At 37.8% G+C, this 17,078-nt stretch overlaps 3 protein-coding genes across 5 annotated transcripts; 2 read left to right on the top strand and 1 right to left on the bottom strand.

The window, feature by feature from the left end:
• The first annotated feature begins 1,451 nt into the window (after positions 1–1,451).
• LOC137738265 (uncharacterized) lies at positions 1,452–4,030 on the top strand. Of its 2 annotated transcripts, none has more exons than XM_068477894.1 (7): positions 1,452–1,671; positions 2,060–2,370; positions 2,575–2,714; positions 2,791–2,935; positions 3,047–3,127; positions 3,246–3,335; positions 3,453–4,030. In XM_068477894.1, the coding sequence occupies exons 2-7, from the start codon at positions 2,113–2,115 to the stop codon at positions 3,552–3,554; spliced, it is 816 nt and encodes a 271-aa protein (XP_068333995.1). In that variant the 5' UTR covers positions 1,452–1,671; positions 2,060–2,112; the 3' UTR covers positions 3,555–4,030. The 2 variants fall into 2 exon arrangements, with proteins under 2 accessions (XP_068333995.1, XP_068333994.1); XM_068477893.1 differs by having other exon boundaries at positions 1,452–1,608; positions 3,453–4,029.
• Positions 4,031–6,293: 2,263 nt separating this feature from the next.
• LOC137736910 (sulfhydryl oxidase 2) lies at positions 6,294–10,915 on the bottom strand. Of its 2 annotated transcripts, XM_068476226.1 has the most exons (12): positions 10,419–10,915; positions 10,179–10,203; positions 10,002–10,094; positions 9,302–9,483; positions 8,705–8,774; positions 8,534–8,602; positions 8,369–8,442; positions 8,132–8,282; positions 7,983–8,023; positions 7,267–7,413; positions 6,757–7,191; positions 6,294–6,619 (listed from the first exon to the last, which is right to left on the bottom strand). In XM_068476226.1, the coding sequence occupies exons 1-12, from the start codon at positions 10,643–10,645 to the stop codon at positions 6,598–6,600; spliced, it is 1,536 nt and encodes a 511-aa protein (XP_068332327.1). In that variant the 5' UTR covers positions 10,646–10,915; the 3' UTR covers positions 6,294–6,597. The 2 variants fall into 2 exon arrangements, with proteins under 2 accessions (XP_068332327.1, XP_068332326.1); XM_068476225.1 differs by having other exon boundaries at positions 6,294–7,191.
• Positions 10,916–11,734: 819 nt separating this feature from the next.
• LOC137737568 (uncharacterized) lies at positions 11,735–14,825 on the top strand. Its single transcript, XM_068477090.1, has 11 exons — positions 11,735–11,888; positions 12,123–12,201; positions 12,298–12,368; positions 12,480–12,529; positions 12,770–12,843; positions 12,930–12,992; positions 13,368–13,455; positions 14,022–14,084; positions 14,157–14,236; positions 14,350–14,421; positions 14,522–14,825. Exons 2-11 carry the CDS (start codon positions 12,170–12,172, stop codon positions 14,601–14,603), a joined length of 675 nt encoding a protein of 224 aa, XP_068333191.1. The 5' UTR covers positions 11,735–11,888; positions 12,123–12,169; the 3' UTR covers positions 14,604–14,825.
• The last annotated feature ends 2,253 nt before the right edge of the window (positions 14,826–17,078 follow it).

Below are 17,078 nucleotides of genomic sequence, written 5' to 3'. Positions count from 1 at the left end.
AAATTATTCAGGGATGGACAAATTTAAAAGAGTGCAAGGTTAGAAAATATGACAACAATCAAATTCTTTTATAGTAATGTCCATAGTTTAATCACTATTCACTACAAAAAGTTACAATTGTTGCCGATGAGGTTTCATATCATGAAAATGTCACATAATAAGCTCATTATCAATAAAAGTAAATACATATCTCAATGTAAACAACCATAATATCAGTAAACTATTGATCTCTCATTTTGTTACACAATGGTATTTTCACAATCTTAATAGCAAAAAAAGCCTTCTTCACCGAAGCCCTTGCGATCAGTAACATCAAAACCAATGTAAGAAGTTTATACACTAACTTTTAACTTGCACACCTCTGGGCTTCACCAACTCTTTTGCAAGATCATTAATTCTTTTTATTAATAAAAATTTATTATGCATCTTCATATTATGATGTAATTGTTAAGTTGAATTAGGAGATTCTTGGGATCCATACATGTTGAGGATAGAACTCCCGAACTTCTAATATCTAATCTGTGGGACTGTTACCAACCAAATTATGATTAATCAAAGAGATAAGGAGTTAATTTGATCATTGTCAACCAAACACGACAATTTGGGGAACTCACCAGAGCTCCTCCCATAGGGGTCGACCAAACACGTGTCAAACATATAGAGCCAATGTTGCTTTCTTAAGTCAAAATGTCTTCTAACTCGGAGATCAACGTCAAGCTTACCTAAAAATAATCTTTGACTTTGGTTGCCTACATGATCTCCTCCCCACTCATTTTACTTTAAGATTTGAATTGCGAGATTGGATATAACATACTTAAATATATTTAATGTAATTATCATTTCACCGTCAAATGTATTTACGTGAACATGCATATTCAATGCAATCATAAATAATCATGAGTTAAAATACATGCAAGTATTGTAATCAAATCATTGAATTGTATATATTTATCTTAGACTAAATATTACGACAAATGTACGTTTTATCAATATGATCTGAATTAGTCCAATTTACGGGAATGTTCAAACTTATTGCAAAAATAGCACATTGAATTGACCGACTAATCTCCAACGTATGCCTTTGGACAAAAAAACCTTAGTTAAGCAATTTCGACGCAACTTTTCTTTCTTCCACATATTCATGTTTAGTTAGGTTCCTCGGCTTTCATTTGATTTACTCAATACAAACTTCATAGTTATTAGACGTATGCAGATGAAAAAATGGTGTACACAAATGAAAATTACCTTGAAAGTTAAGTTGATGAAAACCTAAAACGGCAATAACGGTTAAAGTAATGGAATCGTGGAAGTCGCAGAAGCTTGGCCTTCCCGTTAGAATCTCTCTCTCTCCTCTCTCTCTCTCTCTCTCTCTCTCTAAGCTTACTCTTAATCCATATATAAATACAACACATCAACATGAACAATCTTGCACAATTAGAGAGAGAGAGAGAGGGAGAGAGAGAGAGAGAGTTGTATTAACGCCACTAACTTAGAACACACATGTTAATTAGTCTTGGATTAAGATGCAATACTATTTGTCTTGTGAATTGAGCTCCCACAAACAAGTCACTCAATCTCTTGGCTTCCAGGATACCCTAACTTCTCCGTGTAAGTCTCAGATTCTTCCTTCCCTGTTTTCTTGATGCCTTTGAGGCCTTGGTTTTCATAAAGGTATCAACTTTCTGGCATCTCACTTTGTTCTCTTTTCTGGGTACTTTCTTCTTCCTTTTCTTTTTCTTTCTTTTTGTTAATCATTGAGATTTCTCTACTTTCACTTAATTTTGTTGCTTTTAAAGGGGCACCTCTGTTTTGGTTCAATTTTTAGCTGGTTCGTGTCGTTTCGAGCTTCACTGTTTTACCTGTATCCATATGTCATACGTACTGATAGCCGCGATTCAATTGTTAGATAGAGTGCCTTCCAAATATGTTCAAAGAATTTAAATCCGTGCACGTTCTTTCGTTGAATTCTGCTTCTTGTTGTAGTGAATTATGTATTCTATATTTTTCAATATAGCTCAATTGTCATGTAGTAACCAAAATGGATTTGTATATTCTCTAGGGGGTTTCCTTGAAACATTGTGAATTCCTCTGTTTGTTGTGGAGATTTTAAGGATGGGGGAGCACTTTGTATTGTTGGTGGATCGATTGATCACTGAAACCACGCTAGAAGCTGCGATCGAGAGCAGAAACAGATCGATGCAAGCCGCATCCTCAGCGCTCGAAGATAGGAAAATCGATGTCTCTTGTCAGAAAATCGATTTTAAAGATGTCTCTTCCCCTCGTGGGGAGCTAGCAGAATGCAGGATATGCCAGGATGAAGATCAGGATTCAAACATGGAGACACCGTGCTCTTGTTGTGGCAGCTTAAGGGTCAGTAAATCTCATTGCCAATCCCCTAATTCTTAAACTTCAATTTTGTTGTGTGACATCCTTGTCGTCCTTTCGAGGATTAATGAATTCTAACCAGAACAACTCAAAAGTTAAAGATGTATCGTTCATTCCTCGTCCCACATTTGAATTTCGTGTGTGTTTCCGTGGTCGAAATTGAATTTCACTGGTGTCCTAATCTTGCAGTACGCCCACAGAAGATGTGTACAGAGGTGGTGTAATGAAAAAGGTGACACAGTTTGTGAGATATGCCATCAGCAATTCAAGCCTGGTTACACAGCTCCTCCTCCGCTGTTTCAATTGGGGCGTATACCTATGAACTTCAGGTAAATTATAATCTCCAAGCGATGAGGCTTTTTGCAAGTACGTCTCTTTCTGAATCGATTTTTGTTTTAATAACAGGGGAAACTGGGAGATTTCGAGAAGGGACAGTCCGCGAATCATAGCAATGGTTGCAACTGATCGCGATTATCTTAACCCTGGCTATGATGATTACTCAGCTTCTACTGCAAGAAATGTGTGCTGCTGTCGTTGGCTCGCTTTCATTGTAATCTCTCTTCCTCGAGAAAATAATAATTAAGCTGATGAATTCTGCATTTTCTTATCCTGGTGATCATATCTGAACATGTTTTGGTGTTTTTTCATGGTGTGCAAGCAGTTCATGGTTCTGCTTATTCTCCGGCATACGCTTCCTCTCATCATCAGCGGAAACAAAGAGTACTCTCTCCCACTTGTTATGGTAAAAACATCTATGAACTAGCTTCAACCCTGCGTCATTAATTTCAAGATCAATAAGGTGAAAGGTACAGCATCTACACATCTGACCTTCGATTAATTTCTCACTCGTGTTTGTGCAGTTGTTACTATTACGAACTGTTGGGATTGTCTTGCCAATCTATGCAATGTTGATGGCAGTAACTGCTCTTCAGCGTCGGCGAAGCCACCAAGTACGTATTTGCATTCTCTTCCTAGTATTTGTGCATGCATGTTAACGCTAACCAATTAGTATGTTAACAATGCACTAACTAGTTCATATGTTGATATGGCTGGTGAAATTCGATCAGGATCTTTCGAGTTCATCAGCAACCTCCTCAGATGAAGAAACAGAGCCAACAATCCTGCAGCTTGAGCCGGAGCCCCAGCCCCATTTCATTCGTGTTCGCTAAATTCAGTCCAACACCAGCAAATCGAAGTGATAAATTCGAAAATAAGAATCTGGTATTGGCTTTGTGATCATAAGGAGAAAGGAAGTTTCAGCAAGAGGCATCAATCAAGGCCGAAAAAGAATGGATCGAAATCCGCCTGCAAGGCTGACAAATCAATACTACTGTATATAAACAGAAATTATACTGAGAAAATACTAGTCAAGCAACCAAAGCTGACAAATCATATGTAAGTTGGAATGTAAATACTACCAACATTCAGTATATAAAAGGTTGATAGAGCAAAAGAAACTGAATAGTATATCATCTTTTTACATTCAATCTCGGTATTTATTTTGGAGGTGGATATTCCAATTCATACACATCTCTGTGAGAAATCATGTCAAATTCTTCATCTTCCCCTACCACATCATAGTCTTCGTCTACCACTTCGTCGGAAACAATCACATCAAAGTCTTCCTCTTCCACTTCCTCTTCTTCTTTCTTTTCCTCTTCCATCGTAATCTCTGGATCTGTTTCCCCGAAGAGATATTGCGTCATTCCATCCAAAGAGAGTCTACGGTTCACTTTCCTGGGGCCCTGATTTGTATTTATAAAATGCGAAGCTTCCTTGTATGAAACAAAAGCATCCAAGCAAGCGTAGCGAACCTGAGTAGGATCAAGGTACGTTTTGTCCCAGTCACTGTTTCTCACACTAGTAGGCTTCTCAGGCTTCCTAACCTCGATGAATTGGCTAATGTCGATCGGATATGCAATGTTCAATTTATAATGCTCGTTCAGTTTCTCCTTAATGTGCATCATTCTCTCGTTAACAAAAACACAACTCTTGTTGGCAAGATAGTTAATGATCGACTGGGGAACCTCGTCACAATCCTTAAACTGAAAGACAAGACATTTATAATCATTCCCACCACCCTCCTCGAGGGCAAAATATTTTGTTCCAGGAGAGCGTTGGACCGTGCAGAATTGCAAAGTGGAAGGGCGAGTATGATCTCCTGTCAACGATTTGGAACGCCATTCTATATCGAGTCCTATGATGTTGATTTTGTCGTCACGGCTTCGCATGCATCCTACCCAAGAATCCACGACTTCGGGTGTTCTGGTGACCAAGGTTTTGATGGTGGTGCTGCCAAAAACCACGTCGTAAAGCTGGTGGGTATATCTGTACTTCACTGACCTAATGGAAGATTTGGTATCTGCAGCAGGAGAGGCCATCTATATGGAATGAAAGAGAACATGTCAAGATACAAACTCAGGAAATATCTTCGTAACGAATGCCTCCCAAATCAAAGTACAAAAACTCTAAAAATATGAAGGAACCGTCTGAATTCTGCATGGGAAAAAACCCTAATACCAAAGAGCATCAACAAATTAGAGAGAGAGAGGAGGAGTACCTGGTTGAGGGGAGACAGAGACGCTGTTAAATCAATCTCACGGAGATTCCAAAATCTCACAAAATATATTGTCTACTTTCTCAAAAGCCAAAGGAAGGAGAGACTCAGAAGCTATGTTGCATCCTTAGCCGTAATGATGATATGATCTGTGATTAGCTTAATCACAATTAAGGATTAATTAGATGTAATGAGTTTATTAATTGTTTTTTTAGTAAGTTGTTTGAGTTGCCAGCTGGCAAATGTTGTGTGGGCGGGCTGTATATGAAGGAAGAGGATCTCTCCGGATCCACTTTATGGAGGTCTTAGGGATACACACATCTTAGTCTTTCATTGTATATCGTACTACCAATTTTCGGCAGGTACTATTTGTGTTTTTTTAAATAAAAAAATCAAATGATTTCTGACCGCACGATGCATAATGAATGACTAAGATGTGAGAATCCCTATGATCCCTACAATTTAGATCCAGATGGAATCCAAATCCGTATATGAACACACTTTGAGTGTGAAGCTTGCAACGGTCATTTAAATTAAAAATAATATTACAAAAATACTGGAGCTTAGCTTCGCCTTCTCTCTTCTTCCTTCCTCCATAGCTACCTTGAGCTACTAGCAGTCTAGCAGGTTGATTAAGGTCCTGAAATTTGGATCTTATCGAATAACATATATGTGAAACTAAACTGAGCTCGTGAGTGGGCTCAGTTTTGCATGAAACCAAAATGAGCCCATGATTGGGCTCTATATTACTTGAGCTTCAATGTTGATTCTTGACAAATTTCATCTTCTAATCCACCACGACGTTTTTTATTTAATAGAAGTTATTCTTCTCTAATTGAGCAACAACGTGGCAAATTTTAACATTTTTGTTCAAAGTTTTTTTAACATGTCAATATACTCTTAAAGAATCTTAATTTGGTAAAGTGCATTTACTCGTAATCCATGATAAAATTTTAAATTTCAGAATCACTCATCGTCATGTGGTATTATTAATCAACATATTACAATTCGAGTTTACTTAGTGGATACGTTATGGCACGAAGAAATTGGTAATCCCACGCGCAGTGCAACGATTTCTATTCTTTCAAGGGTAATTGACTGATGAATTGATTGTGGTTTGAACAATGAAGAGAAACCCATTGAAATGGGGAAGAACTTCATCTGCTTGACATGGAGGGAGGGGATGGGTCCATTTGCAAAGTCGGGTTCATTCTCCTTTCTGCAAGTGACTCGGGTACATCCTGAATTTGGCATCGCACCAAGCAATCTTTCGTCATTTCGATGTTCAAACCCAGAAGTTTTGCAACAAATCATCGACGAAACAGCATTCATACAATTTCACTCTTAATCATGAAGAAATTCTTGCGTATATTGGATACAACAGAATTAAAGAGCAATAACACGAGTCTATCAAGACGATCATTTTCCCAATCTTTGTCTAGATCGATGCCGAAAACAGATAGAAACACAGCCACATTGATCTAGAACCATCTCTTCCAAAATTAAGACGGGATGAATCTGTACAGCCATCATTATGTGTGGAAAATGAAAAGCTCAAATAGGGTACAGAAGAGGACCTCAAGCAGGCCAATCTCGAACAAGGTTGTATCGTGTTTCCTAGAGAGACTGATTTTCCACCCTCTGGTGCAACAAAATTAGCTCCAGCTTCTCCTCGGCCTGAAATTCGGTGGAAGAAAAATGAATAAGAAACTTTTAAAACCTCCTAACAATCTCTCACTCTCTCCTCCTCTTTTTATGAGAGAGTTCATCACCCTCCTAATAATCAAATGTTCTTTAAAGAGTGGTGGAAATACTTCCGACTCTTCTGCTGTGAACGCCAGTAGCAAGCGAGTGCTCCGAATGCACAACTAGCAACAGCAATAGCCAACGCAGCCCCCAGAGGCACCACAAGCGCATTTGTTGAGGCCACCAAGTCTTCAACAGTGCCGCTAGTCTCATCATTCCCAACAATACCCTTATCTTTGTAAAGAGAAACAAGGGTTTTCCCGTAATAACTGGTCAAAATTTTGAACACCTCATCCTTCTGCCAATCAACTTTGTTGTTTTTCTGGCTCGATGAAAGGTAACAAGAAGGACAAAGCTGCCTTGGAGGCCAAATCATCTTTGGGAATTTCGGATCGGCAGTTCCTAAAGAGGATTCCTCTTTAATTAATCTCTCATTGACTTTATTGTGAGCACTCCACAGCCAAAGCACAAGGTCACGGGATTTGTTGAAGGGACTAGAAACACTGAAAGGAAAGTCATCGAGTTAGATAAAACAGGATTAAAATTGTTAAAAATGGATTAGTTCCAGTTGACTTCACCTTGAACACATATCATAAAAATGCTGGCGACATTCCTCACAAACGAAGAAATTGTGCACAAAATCACATATAGTGGTGAACGCAAAGTTGCTTTCTCCATCCTCAATTCTCACTGAAAGTGAATGCAGAAGAACCCATAACCCACAGCTGTCAAAGATAAAGAGGGTAAAAGGAAATCTCGTTAAATGCATGTCACTGCTGGAATTCTGAATAATTGCATTTATAATCCACATGTTATTTGGAACGACACTAACATAACAAACATATAGTGCTAGACGAGGTGTCTCCTAGATGCAGAGATCTCTAATAGCCCAATCTAAGCTTGTTGTGATCAGTGTTTCTGAAAGCACAATCCACTTGAGACCCATCAAATAACAGTCTTAACAGATATTATTGCTAATACCCTTTACAGAACTATAACATTTGATGTTTTTTTTGTCATTCCTTCATGGTATACACAAAACAGAATGGTCTCTGGACAACAAGTTCACATGCATTTTACTGGATCGTATTCATGGTCTCACCACCGAACAGTATGTCCCCAAGAAACCAGATGCACAAGTGACCATATGATTGAACTTGGAGCAAGGATGGTGCTCCTTGTCAACTATCAACATTAAAAAAAATCCAATATATCTAGAAGCATATGTAAACGCATCACAGAGAAAACTACTTAACAGAAACATATATTTGGTAATATTGGAAACAAACATTACCTAAAGCCCCTGGTATCATTTTTGCTGCCACGGCAAAACATCTGTGAAGAATACCGAAGGAAAGCATAGGAAATAAGTCGTCTATTTCATATATTTAAGAACCTTTTTTTTTGTTTTTCCTGCCAAATACAGCCTTTTTGAATACCTACCCAATATCCACGAGGAACATCTTTACCACAAATCTGAAATTTCTGCAAGGCCGCCTGTACATCTTGGTCTCCCTGCCTGTCAGCTGCCAAGATATCTAGCGGGTACAAGTCATCAAAATTCACAAGCACCTCTGCACTTCCCTTTCGGCACCTAATACAAGTATCCAGCGTGAAACAATGAAATAAAATACTGGGAAATGTGTAATGAGGAATGAAAAAAGGATTGATCTTTCTTACCTCCTGGAGGGATGATGAGCGACCAAAAGTTGAAGAAATTTTACTAGCGAAGCCCGTGTTTTTGATTTGATCATCTGGAAGATACAGAGATATAGTAAAACATCTGTAATTAAATGTACAAATGACCCAAGAAACAACAAAGAGAGGGAAAAAAGGGTGGTCTACCTTGTGCTCTAAGATGATTTCAAAAGCAGTTGATGTTGCTTCCTCAACATCATACACAGCCCGGGCAATCTTTCACAAGTCATGCGTTGCAAAAGTTAGTAACTTGAATAAAGTAATCTACTTTAACTGTAATAGTCCGAAGACAACTTTAAAGCCATGTTATCTAATGACCTGTTCGGGGTCAGACGCATTTGACGAAATATGCTCATTTTCAAATTTCTGATCATCCAAGCTGAATGAGCTGAAACCATAAAGTGTGTAAGGAAAAAGATATAAAATGCAAAGGGGAAAATTCAACGATGTCTCTGATCCTAATGAAGTGAAATTGTTCCAAATATTCAGTATAATATCCTACTGCAGTCATATTGGTACTAACTGCTAAAGTTTCCATTGTGAGAACTAAATTGCTAGGAATCGCATGGGAAAATTCAAAGAAAAATCCATGCATTTTGGGGCAATTAAAGCATAAGAGCTCTCCTATGATTATAACTGCCTATTGAAAAACATATTTATAAAACCAAAAAAATATAGGGAATTGTTATTAGCACTCCAAAAATCTCATTCTACACTCCAAACTTTCTATATTAGGAAAGAAAAATACACTTGTGAGGAGTGTAGAATGAGATTTTTGGAGTGCCAATAACACTTCCCTATATATACCATAAATGTTCATAAGGTTGCTACCAATCAGGATGCTTTCTTTGAGTTAAATATTCAATACTACATAAACTTTCAATTAAGAAAACAATGAATGCAAAGACCTCATACCTGCCCAATTGCTTGTTGATCCAACTAAGCAACTGATCAGCTGTACGTCCATCGTCAATTACACGTATAACACTTTTTGCTTGATTAGGTCCCCAACCAGCAGATACAAATTTAGATGGAGGTCCCCAAAACAGCATAGGATAATGACCGACAGAAAAGTTATCGCAGAGTTTGGTATTTACCTGTGCTTTCAAACAAGTTAAAGGGTAGGGTCTAATGACCGAGCTATGCTTGGTGATAAATTCATAATCAAACATAAACAAAGCAATATATGAATTCAAAGGAGATGAAAACAGAACAATATCAAACTCAGCATAACGACAAGAACATAGACTAGAAAATTAAACATGAATGAAGCTCTAGTCATGCTATGTAAATCGTATCTAAGATGAACTCTCTCTCTCTCTCTCTCTCTCTCTCTCTCTCTTAATGGTGTATTCACATTACTAGACTCTATTTATTTTCTCCCCTTCACAAAATGAAACGCATTTACCACTCATCTAGCAACACCAACGACAATTATCTTAATTTCCTGGAAGCAAGTTGCATAATGTGTAAATGTATAGACATTATAATTCCCAGAAAATAGGCCATCTTTTACAGCGATAAACTCCAAGTTTAAGAAATCAAATTACCATTTCACTCGGGCAGTATAAAGTTCGAAAAGGGTAAGTAAATAGACACACAAAGATATTTATACCTTCGATGCACAGTCCACCCTGGTCATCAATACCATCCCTGGATGCACAGCATCAGGTCCATTGAAAAGCCTAGCAACCTTTTCGTAATGGGGCTGCAAAATTGAAGTTTAAACAATAAGTTTAGACAACATTAACTATAAAAACAGCTAAAAACACAAACTGGGATTATATCACACCTTGTAATTTCTGCAAGCCGGACACCTGTAATATCAATAACGACAAAAAGATTAAAATCTTCAGAATCAATTGAAAAAAAAAACGAAAATTTAGAGATAAAAACAAAATGGGTAGCCTCCAATAGATCTATTATCCAGTGAGTAACACTGAAAGATCAATACTTTCAGTAAAAAGAATATGGGGTTCAATTTATTTCCCTTATAAAATCAAAGGTTCCTATAGAATTTAGAAAAGCTGACCAGTGAGCGAAGAATTCGACTACGGCAAAGGTGGCAGGGGTGTCGCTGAGGACTGCATCGAAGCTGCTGGCGTTCAAATCGACGGCAAAGTCTCGAACATCAGCGTTGTCGTCGTTGACAGCGCGGAGGATCGAGCGAGATCCCGCCGCAGAAGAAGCCGACGCGGGCGAGAGTGCGGAGTTCAACGAAAAGAGGCTCAGAATCAGAAGGCCAAGTGCAGGAGACATGAAATTGGATCAAATTATTAGCGGCGGAAAACGAAGCAATCGAAACAGGACCGTTGCAAAGGAGTTGTGGGTTTTGTTGGGGAGGGCGGAGGAGATCTGCGAGCGCGAGTGAGAGTGATTTTTCTCGTGTTAAAGAATTTGCAGAGGAGGAGGAAGGTGTGGTGGGAAGTGGAAATTGGAAAATGAGTGCGTCTTACGTATTAGTTTTTGCAACGCTGCCGGTCTCAGCGAACGCACGCCGCGCAGCGGGCACGAGGGTTTTACTCAATTTTTAAGCCTTTGGGCCATGCTGTTTATTAAGTCGTATTTTTCTTTCTTTTATTTAAGTTCGTTATAAAAAAATTAAATTACATTATAATTTTAAACGCTAAAAAAAGGGTTAATTATCGAATTAGGAAAGTTATAAATACGAAAATGGTGAATGAGAATGAAATCAACTACTTTCTTAATCAATTAATTTAGAATTTTCACGTATTTAATAGCTAATTTTCACATTATTTTTTTTCAAATACAAACTATTTTTGTAATTTTTAGTGACATTTGTAACGGAGTAGGTGTTAGTTAGCTGGAGTTGGCAGCCAATAAGAGTCCTTTGAAAGCCTTGCTATTTTAAGTAAGTTGACTACAATGGTACGAAAGTGAATCTTAATTATTAAATTGATAAAAATTAAATATCGACAAATATAACAATGACATACTACAAAAAAGATTAATGCGATAATTTTTCATACGATAATATTTCATAAGATGAAGAAATAAATTGATATCAAACTTGTCACCATCAAATTCAAACTTAAACATTTCACTTACGAGTGTGCTCAAAATAAAATTAAAAATGAAGGGCTATGCCTATTGTAACAAATACGCCTTCACTCTTGAGGCCCAAAAAAAAAAAATGAAACATTAAACGTCTATTGCTGAAATCCAGTGGGCCGGATGGTTAAATGGGCCGGCTCTCAATCATTTCAGTCGAGAGCGGCTGATCCTTATCCACTAGTCAACTGTCCGAAATAATAGACACGTGGCGCCCGTCTAATAATGCATCAACACGCTAAAACTGTGGGGGGCTTGACTTTGAAGAGTAATCCACGAAGCACCAACCGCAAAGCAATTCAAAATTTGGAATATTCGAATTTTGGGGGCTGTCCGAAACGTTCTGGATCCCGTTCTTACCGATCCCTAACGCCCAAATCGGAACTCTCGTCGTCTTCGCCTTTTCCAATTCGTTATAATTTCCTCCCAGGTACTCCCGCCTCGTCATTTTTCTCATTTTTTTATCCAGTTTTTTGTTAATTTTGTGGGTATTTATAGTTTAATTTAATCCATTTCTCAGTAAATGCTTGTAGTTCATGCGCTTAATTATGCTTTTATGATTATTTTTAAAATTTTATATTTTGATTTGTATCTGTGGAGTGTGTGCTGGGAATTATACAAATGTGATTGCAATTTGAAATTATCTTAATTTTTAATTTCACAGGATCTCCTTTTTCTGTAATAATTGAGTGCTTTCGACATTCGCTGAGCATGAAGTTCTTGGAATACACCCCGCTGGAGCGGTAAATTTACAATAGCAGGCACTTAATTTAGTCCATACATTCCGGTTCTGTGCGTTTCTGTGAATATAATAAAGTTCTGGGGCTTTACTTTTGCAGATTAAATGATTTCTTTAGTCATTTGAATCTCGGAGAGCGAACCATTAAGGGTTGTCTTGAAGCTTACTCTTGTAAGTACATTTTTTTTTTTTTTGAATTTTGAATTTTGAATTTTTCCCCTTAAAAATGTGTGTGTGATTTGTTGTAGAAAGACTTAATTTCTGGTATGTTTTAATTACTAGGCAAACACACCGGATCCGATAAGAAATTGTCTCTCAGTTTGGAGAATGAGGTAAAATATAACAATTTTTATATCTCTTTGTAGATTTGCTCATCTGTATATGTATCAGATGTATCGATCTGATTATGTACGTATGCGATCCCTGTCTTCTGCATATCGGCTTCCAGAATCTGAAAGTGTTCCTATGTGTTCTTACTTTTCATTCTTTATTTCATTTTTTGCCATTCCCATATTCTCTTGCGGTGTAAGTGATAGATTGATCTCTATATTATTTTTCTGTCGAAATTTCAGATTCTTGATTATCTTGGGAAATCGTCTGACAGTGATTCTTCCTCACCTGCTGAATTCCTGCTGACTAGATCCAGGTGACCTATGTTAATTAGATAGATGCGGAAAGGTGCAGGTTGTTTCTGATCGGTGTTTAATTTATTATACTTTATGTGCATTGCAGCCGGAAGACATTGATTTACCTGGTTTTGACACTCTATCACTTGTATCCGGACTATGACTTCAGGTATCCCTGTATCTTTGGGCTTTATTAAACATATTGTATTTCATGGAGACCTGAATAAGAGATTATGGGTAATGCCACGGTCAGCTTATTGGGCGACGTGGCAACCCGCTTTATAATCATCTTCTGTTTGCATTGGGAGTGTTGTCAAGAGGTTTGACAGACAGTTCGAACTGTCGCTCTGCATGGAGCTGAGAGTTCAAGTCTCTCCATTTCCCAAGTGAAAAAAGTTGAACATTTGTGTTGTGGATTTTGTTTTTATTTTGCACTTTACAACTATGAAGTGCATTGTACTCTGATGCATTGACGTGGAGTGCCTTTTTAATAGTATCTTTGTAGTTTGTATTGGTGTATTGCCTACATCTTTGTGGTTTCCAGTGCAGTAAATGCTCATCAGTTCTTCACAGAGGAAAGCTGGGACAGTTTTAAGCAGATTTTTGATACCTACATGTTTGAAGCATCAAAGGTATTGCTGTGGTGACAAGCGCACTTGCTTTGTTGTATGAGTATATTGCTTTTGTGCAGCGACAGTTACATTAACTTTGCAATCCTCCTGTTGAACAATTTAGAGAGACACAAATAGAACCCCCCTCCCCCCTCTCCTCCTTTTCACACAGGCACACAGAGGCACATAGCACTGATAAAAGGGATAAAAATATTTCCTTGTTTGTAATACAGGTTTTCAATTGTTTATTTTGTGTGCTCTTATTCTGAACGATAAAGGACCATGTTACCGTCTTATTTCAATATTTTTCATTTCAATATTTTTCTTTTGGTGTAAGGTAACATTTCATTTTCATTGGTTCATGTTAGATAATAACTTGTTGGTACTCTTTGATTCCTTGCCTTCTCTTCGAATGGACATGATACTATCCTTAATGCGTGGTATTTCGTTGTTCACTGTGACTAGATGCTGAGTCTAGTGCATTATCACTTGTCATGTCATTAAGTTTTTATAGAATATTGACGGCTTTATTATGTTGAAGGCGTTGTTGACCTGTTTCTCTGGTTTCTTGGGACAATTCAATTCAGGAATGGACAGAGACAAATGAGGGCAGTTCCTTGCTGGAAGCCCTTTACAAGGCTTTGGATGAGGTAAGCATATGGTCAAAGGAAGTGAATGTAAGTAATTTTAGGTGGCAATGTTCTGATACCTTGCAAATGTAGGTTGTTAGACTAGCGGAATGTGAAGTTTACAGTTACATTCCAGACTCGGATGCTGATCCGTTTGTTGAGAGAGGATCTATGTGAGTTATCTTTCTGGTTACTTGATAAATTTACACATGCACCAAATGTGATGTTTATGTACCATCGTCACTATACACTTTTCAACATCACTGTGCTCTTTTGTTTCCTGCAGATGGTCGTTCAATTTCTTTTTCTACAATAGGAAACTTAAGCGTGTTGTGAGCTTCCGTGTCTGCTGTTTAAGGTGGGTTACAATCATCTCAAACTTCTTAAAAAGTTTAACAAACCCTCCCACAAAGAACCAACGGCTAAAGGGTTTTCTGTTTACTCGCATTTTTTGGCAGTAACTTGGTGGCTGATGGATATCGGATGGACGAGTTGCGGTCTGATGAAGATGGAGAAATTTTCGACAACATGGACATTTGAGCGCAATATTCTGTATTGCTGTAATTTCTGTGCAGTTAATATGTCAAATATACTTGGCAACCATCTGTAGTTCTGTAGCTTTATGACTGTCCACCCATACTGCGGGAGGCCTGAGTAGTTGATTTAGTAATTCGTCACCAAATATGGATGATGTTTGTTATGTACGTAAGACCGATGCTTATGTATATTCGTGTCAAATTCAATAAATTGAGGCTTGTGAAACTCTTGTAGAAGATGTCGGTTACCAACCATTTAAATTTAAGAGTAAATTATAGTAATAGTTTCTTAATTTTAATCAAATTGAAGTAATGGTTTTTAGACTAAAAATTCATTACCATTGGTTCTTCAACTCATCAAAATGTGTAGTTATGATCTTTTTTGTCAACTTTATTAAAATTTTGTCAAAATAAGTTATGTTGGAATGACCATTGCTAGAACTGGGGGTCTTTCAATTCATCGAAACGCATAGCTATGGTCATTTTTGTTAACTTCATAAGAATTTTGTCAAGATGAGTTATGTTAGAAGAACCATTGCTACAATTGGGTTAAAGTTGAAGGATCATTGCTACAATTTGGTTAAAGTTGAGGGACCAATGATAATGGATTTTAGTTGAGGGGCTATAGCTGCCCATTTTGATGAGTTGAGGGACCATTGCTCTAATTGAGTTAAAGTTAAGGGACCATTGCTATAATTTACTCTAAATTTAACGTTATTCTTTTGAATTGTCAAGTCAGTAAGTAATTGCTAATTTTAAGTTAAGGAGAACATTTTTTTTTACCACTCTCAAGTGATAGTGTTCCTCAACGCTCTATTTATTACAACCAGATAATTTTAAATTTTGAAATCTAGTAGTGGTAGACACTAATTTTAAAAATTGAGCTCATCGAATGGTTATAAATAGGGTAGTGACCGTTATTGCTACTATGTATTTACTAGAAATAATAATACACAATAAAGGATGCCACTTAATTTTCTGTAATTTTAGACAACTATGTTGGCATGAGTGGTGCTATTCATACTTTTCTTTTACATCCCCACCTTTTGTTATTCGTTTTATTTGATATTTTTCAATTCATTCGATTTAACTGTAAAAATTGAAAATGGGTGTGGAAGGTATCAATGTATGTTGACCCACCTCTAACAAAGTATGTTGTTTGTACCATACCTGATCAATCCTGAAATTACCAAGCACGGGTCAACTTTATACCTTTAATGACCCACTAAAGAGTTTGTGTTGAGGCATCCTTGCTGAAACAACAGAGTTTCCCTCCACCCAAGAGGTTAATCACAATACAACACGTGTCAACATTAGAATAAAGCTCTTAGAGTCCCACATTAACAACGACAAAAGTTGGAGACTCTCCTCAACTATAAAAGAAAACCATTCTCCTGCAATTAAGGGAGAATGTCATTATGGTACTTAAACTAGTTATTTGAACCGACTAATGGTAATTATGCTTAAACTTATGTATTTGTGTAAACCTTTCACTATTAATGAAAACTCCTCTATTTCGTGGACGTAGCTAAACTTAGGGTGAACCACGTGATGCAGGAGGCAAGGCTTAAAAAAAAAAAAGGGTAAATTACAAAAAACTACCTCAACTATTGGTCTCACGTGTGACATCCCACATCGCCCAGGGGAGTGATCTTTATATGTATATTCCCATCCCTACCTAGCACGAGGCCTTTTGGGAGCTCACTGGCTTCGAGTTCCGTAGGAACTCTGAAGTTAAGCGAGAAGGGGGCTAGAGCAATCCAATGATGGGTGACACACTGGGAAGTTGCTCGTGAGTTCCCAAAAACAAAACCATGAGAGAATGGTAAGCTCAAAGCGGACAATATCGTGCTACAGTGGTGGAGTGGGCCTAGGAAGTGATCCGCCCCAGGCTGGGATGTGACAATTGGTATCAGAGCCTAACCTTGGCCCCGTGTGTGCCGACGAGGATGTCGGGCCCCTAAGGGGGGTGGATTGTGACATCCCACATCGCCCAGGGGAGTGATCATTATATGTATATTCTCATCCTTACATAGCACGAGGCCTTTTGGGAGATCACTAGCTTCGGGTTCCATAGGAACTCTGAAGTTAAGCGAGAAGGAGGCTAGAACAATCCCATAATGGGTGACCCACTGGGAAGTTGCTTGTGAGTTCCTAAAAATAAAACCATGAGGGAATGGTAAGCCCAAAGCGGACAATATCGTGCTACGGTGGTGGAGCGGGCTCGAGAAGTGATCCACCCCGAGTTGGGATGTGACATCACGACACTTTCATACCTCATCTTTTAAAAATAACAATGTCATACCTCATCTTACGAATTTGTGACAATGTCAGACCTCCTTCAGTTTTTCTATTAAATGTTGATGTGGCCAGAGACGGGACCCACTCACTAATCCAACTGGATTAAAAAATATATATATATTTTTTTAATAATTGAAAATTAAAAAAGTAAAAAAATAAAAAATGGCCTAAGGGATCC

The sequence above is a fragment of the Pyrus communis genome, chromosome 6 (assembly GCF_963583255.1).
Source record: "Pyrus communis chromosome 6, drPyrComm1.1, whole genome shotgun sequence".
Classification (NCBI taxonomy): domain Eukaryota; kingdom Viridiplantae; phylum Streptophyta; class Magnoliopsida; order Rosales; family Rosaceae; genus Pyrus; species Pyrus communis.
Note: the sequence above shows the minus strand (reverse complement) of the source record. Positions and strands in the feature narration are given on the sequence as shown.

What these genes read in the sequence shown, in the direction of transcription:
- LOC137738265 (XM_068477894.1), top strand. Translation starts at nt 2,113, where the DNA reads ATGGGGGAGCACTTTGTATTGTTGGTGGATCGATTGATCACTGAAACC. An exon ending in CTTGTTGTGGCAGCTTAAGG is followed by an intron (nt 2,371 to 2,574) that starts GTCAGTAAATCT and finishes CTAATCTTGCAG; the next exon opens with TACGCCCACAGAAGATGTGT. An exon ending in CGTATACCTATGAACTTCAG is followed by an intron (nt 2,715 to 2,790) that starts GTAAATTATAAT and finishes TTTTAATAACAG; the next exon opens with GGGAAACTGGGAGATTTCGA.
- LOC137736910 (XM_068476225.1), bottom strand. Translation starts at nt 10,645, where the DNA reads ATGTCTCCTGCACTTGGCCTTCTGATTCTGAGCCTCTTTTCGTTGAAC. An exon ending in GTCGAATTCTTCGCTCACTG is followed by an intron (nt 10,204 to 10,418) that starts GTCAGCTTTTCT and finishes TTGATATTACAG; the next exon opens with GTGTCCGGCTTGCAGAAATT. An exon ending in GCTCATCATCCCTCCAGGAG is followed by an intron (nt 8,283 to 8,368) that starts GTAAGAAAGATC and finishes TACTTGTATTAG; the next exon opens with GTGCCGAAAGGGAAGTGCAG.
- LOC137737568 (XM_068477090.1), top strand. Translation starts at nt 12,170, where the DNA reads ATGAAGTTCTTGGAATACACCCCGCTGGAGCG. An exon ending in GAATACACCCCGCTGGAGCG is followed by an intron (nt 12,202 to 12,297) that starts GTAAATTTACAA and finishes TTACTTTTGCAG; the next exon opens with ATTAAATGATTTCTTTAGTC. An exon ending in TTCCTGCTGACTAGATCCAG is followed by an intron (nt 12,844 to 12,929) that starts GTGACCTATGTT and finishes TGTGCATTGCAG; the next exon opens with CCGGAAGACATTGATTTACC.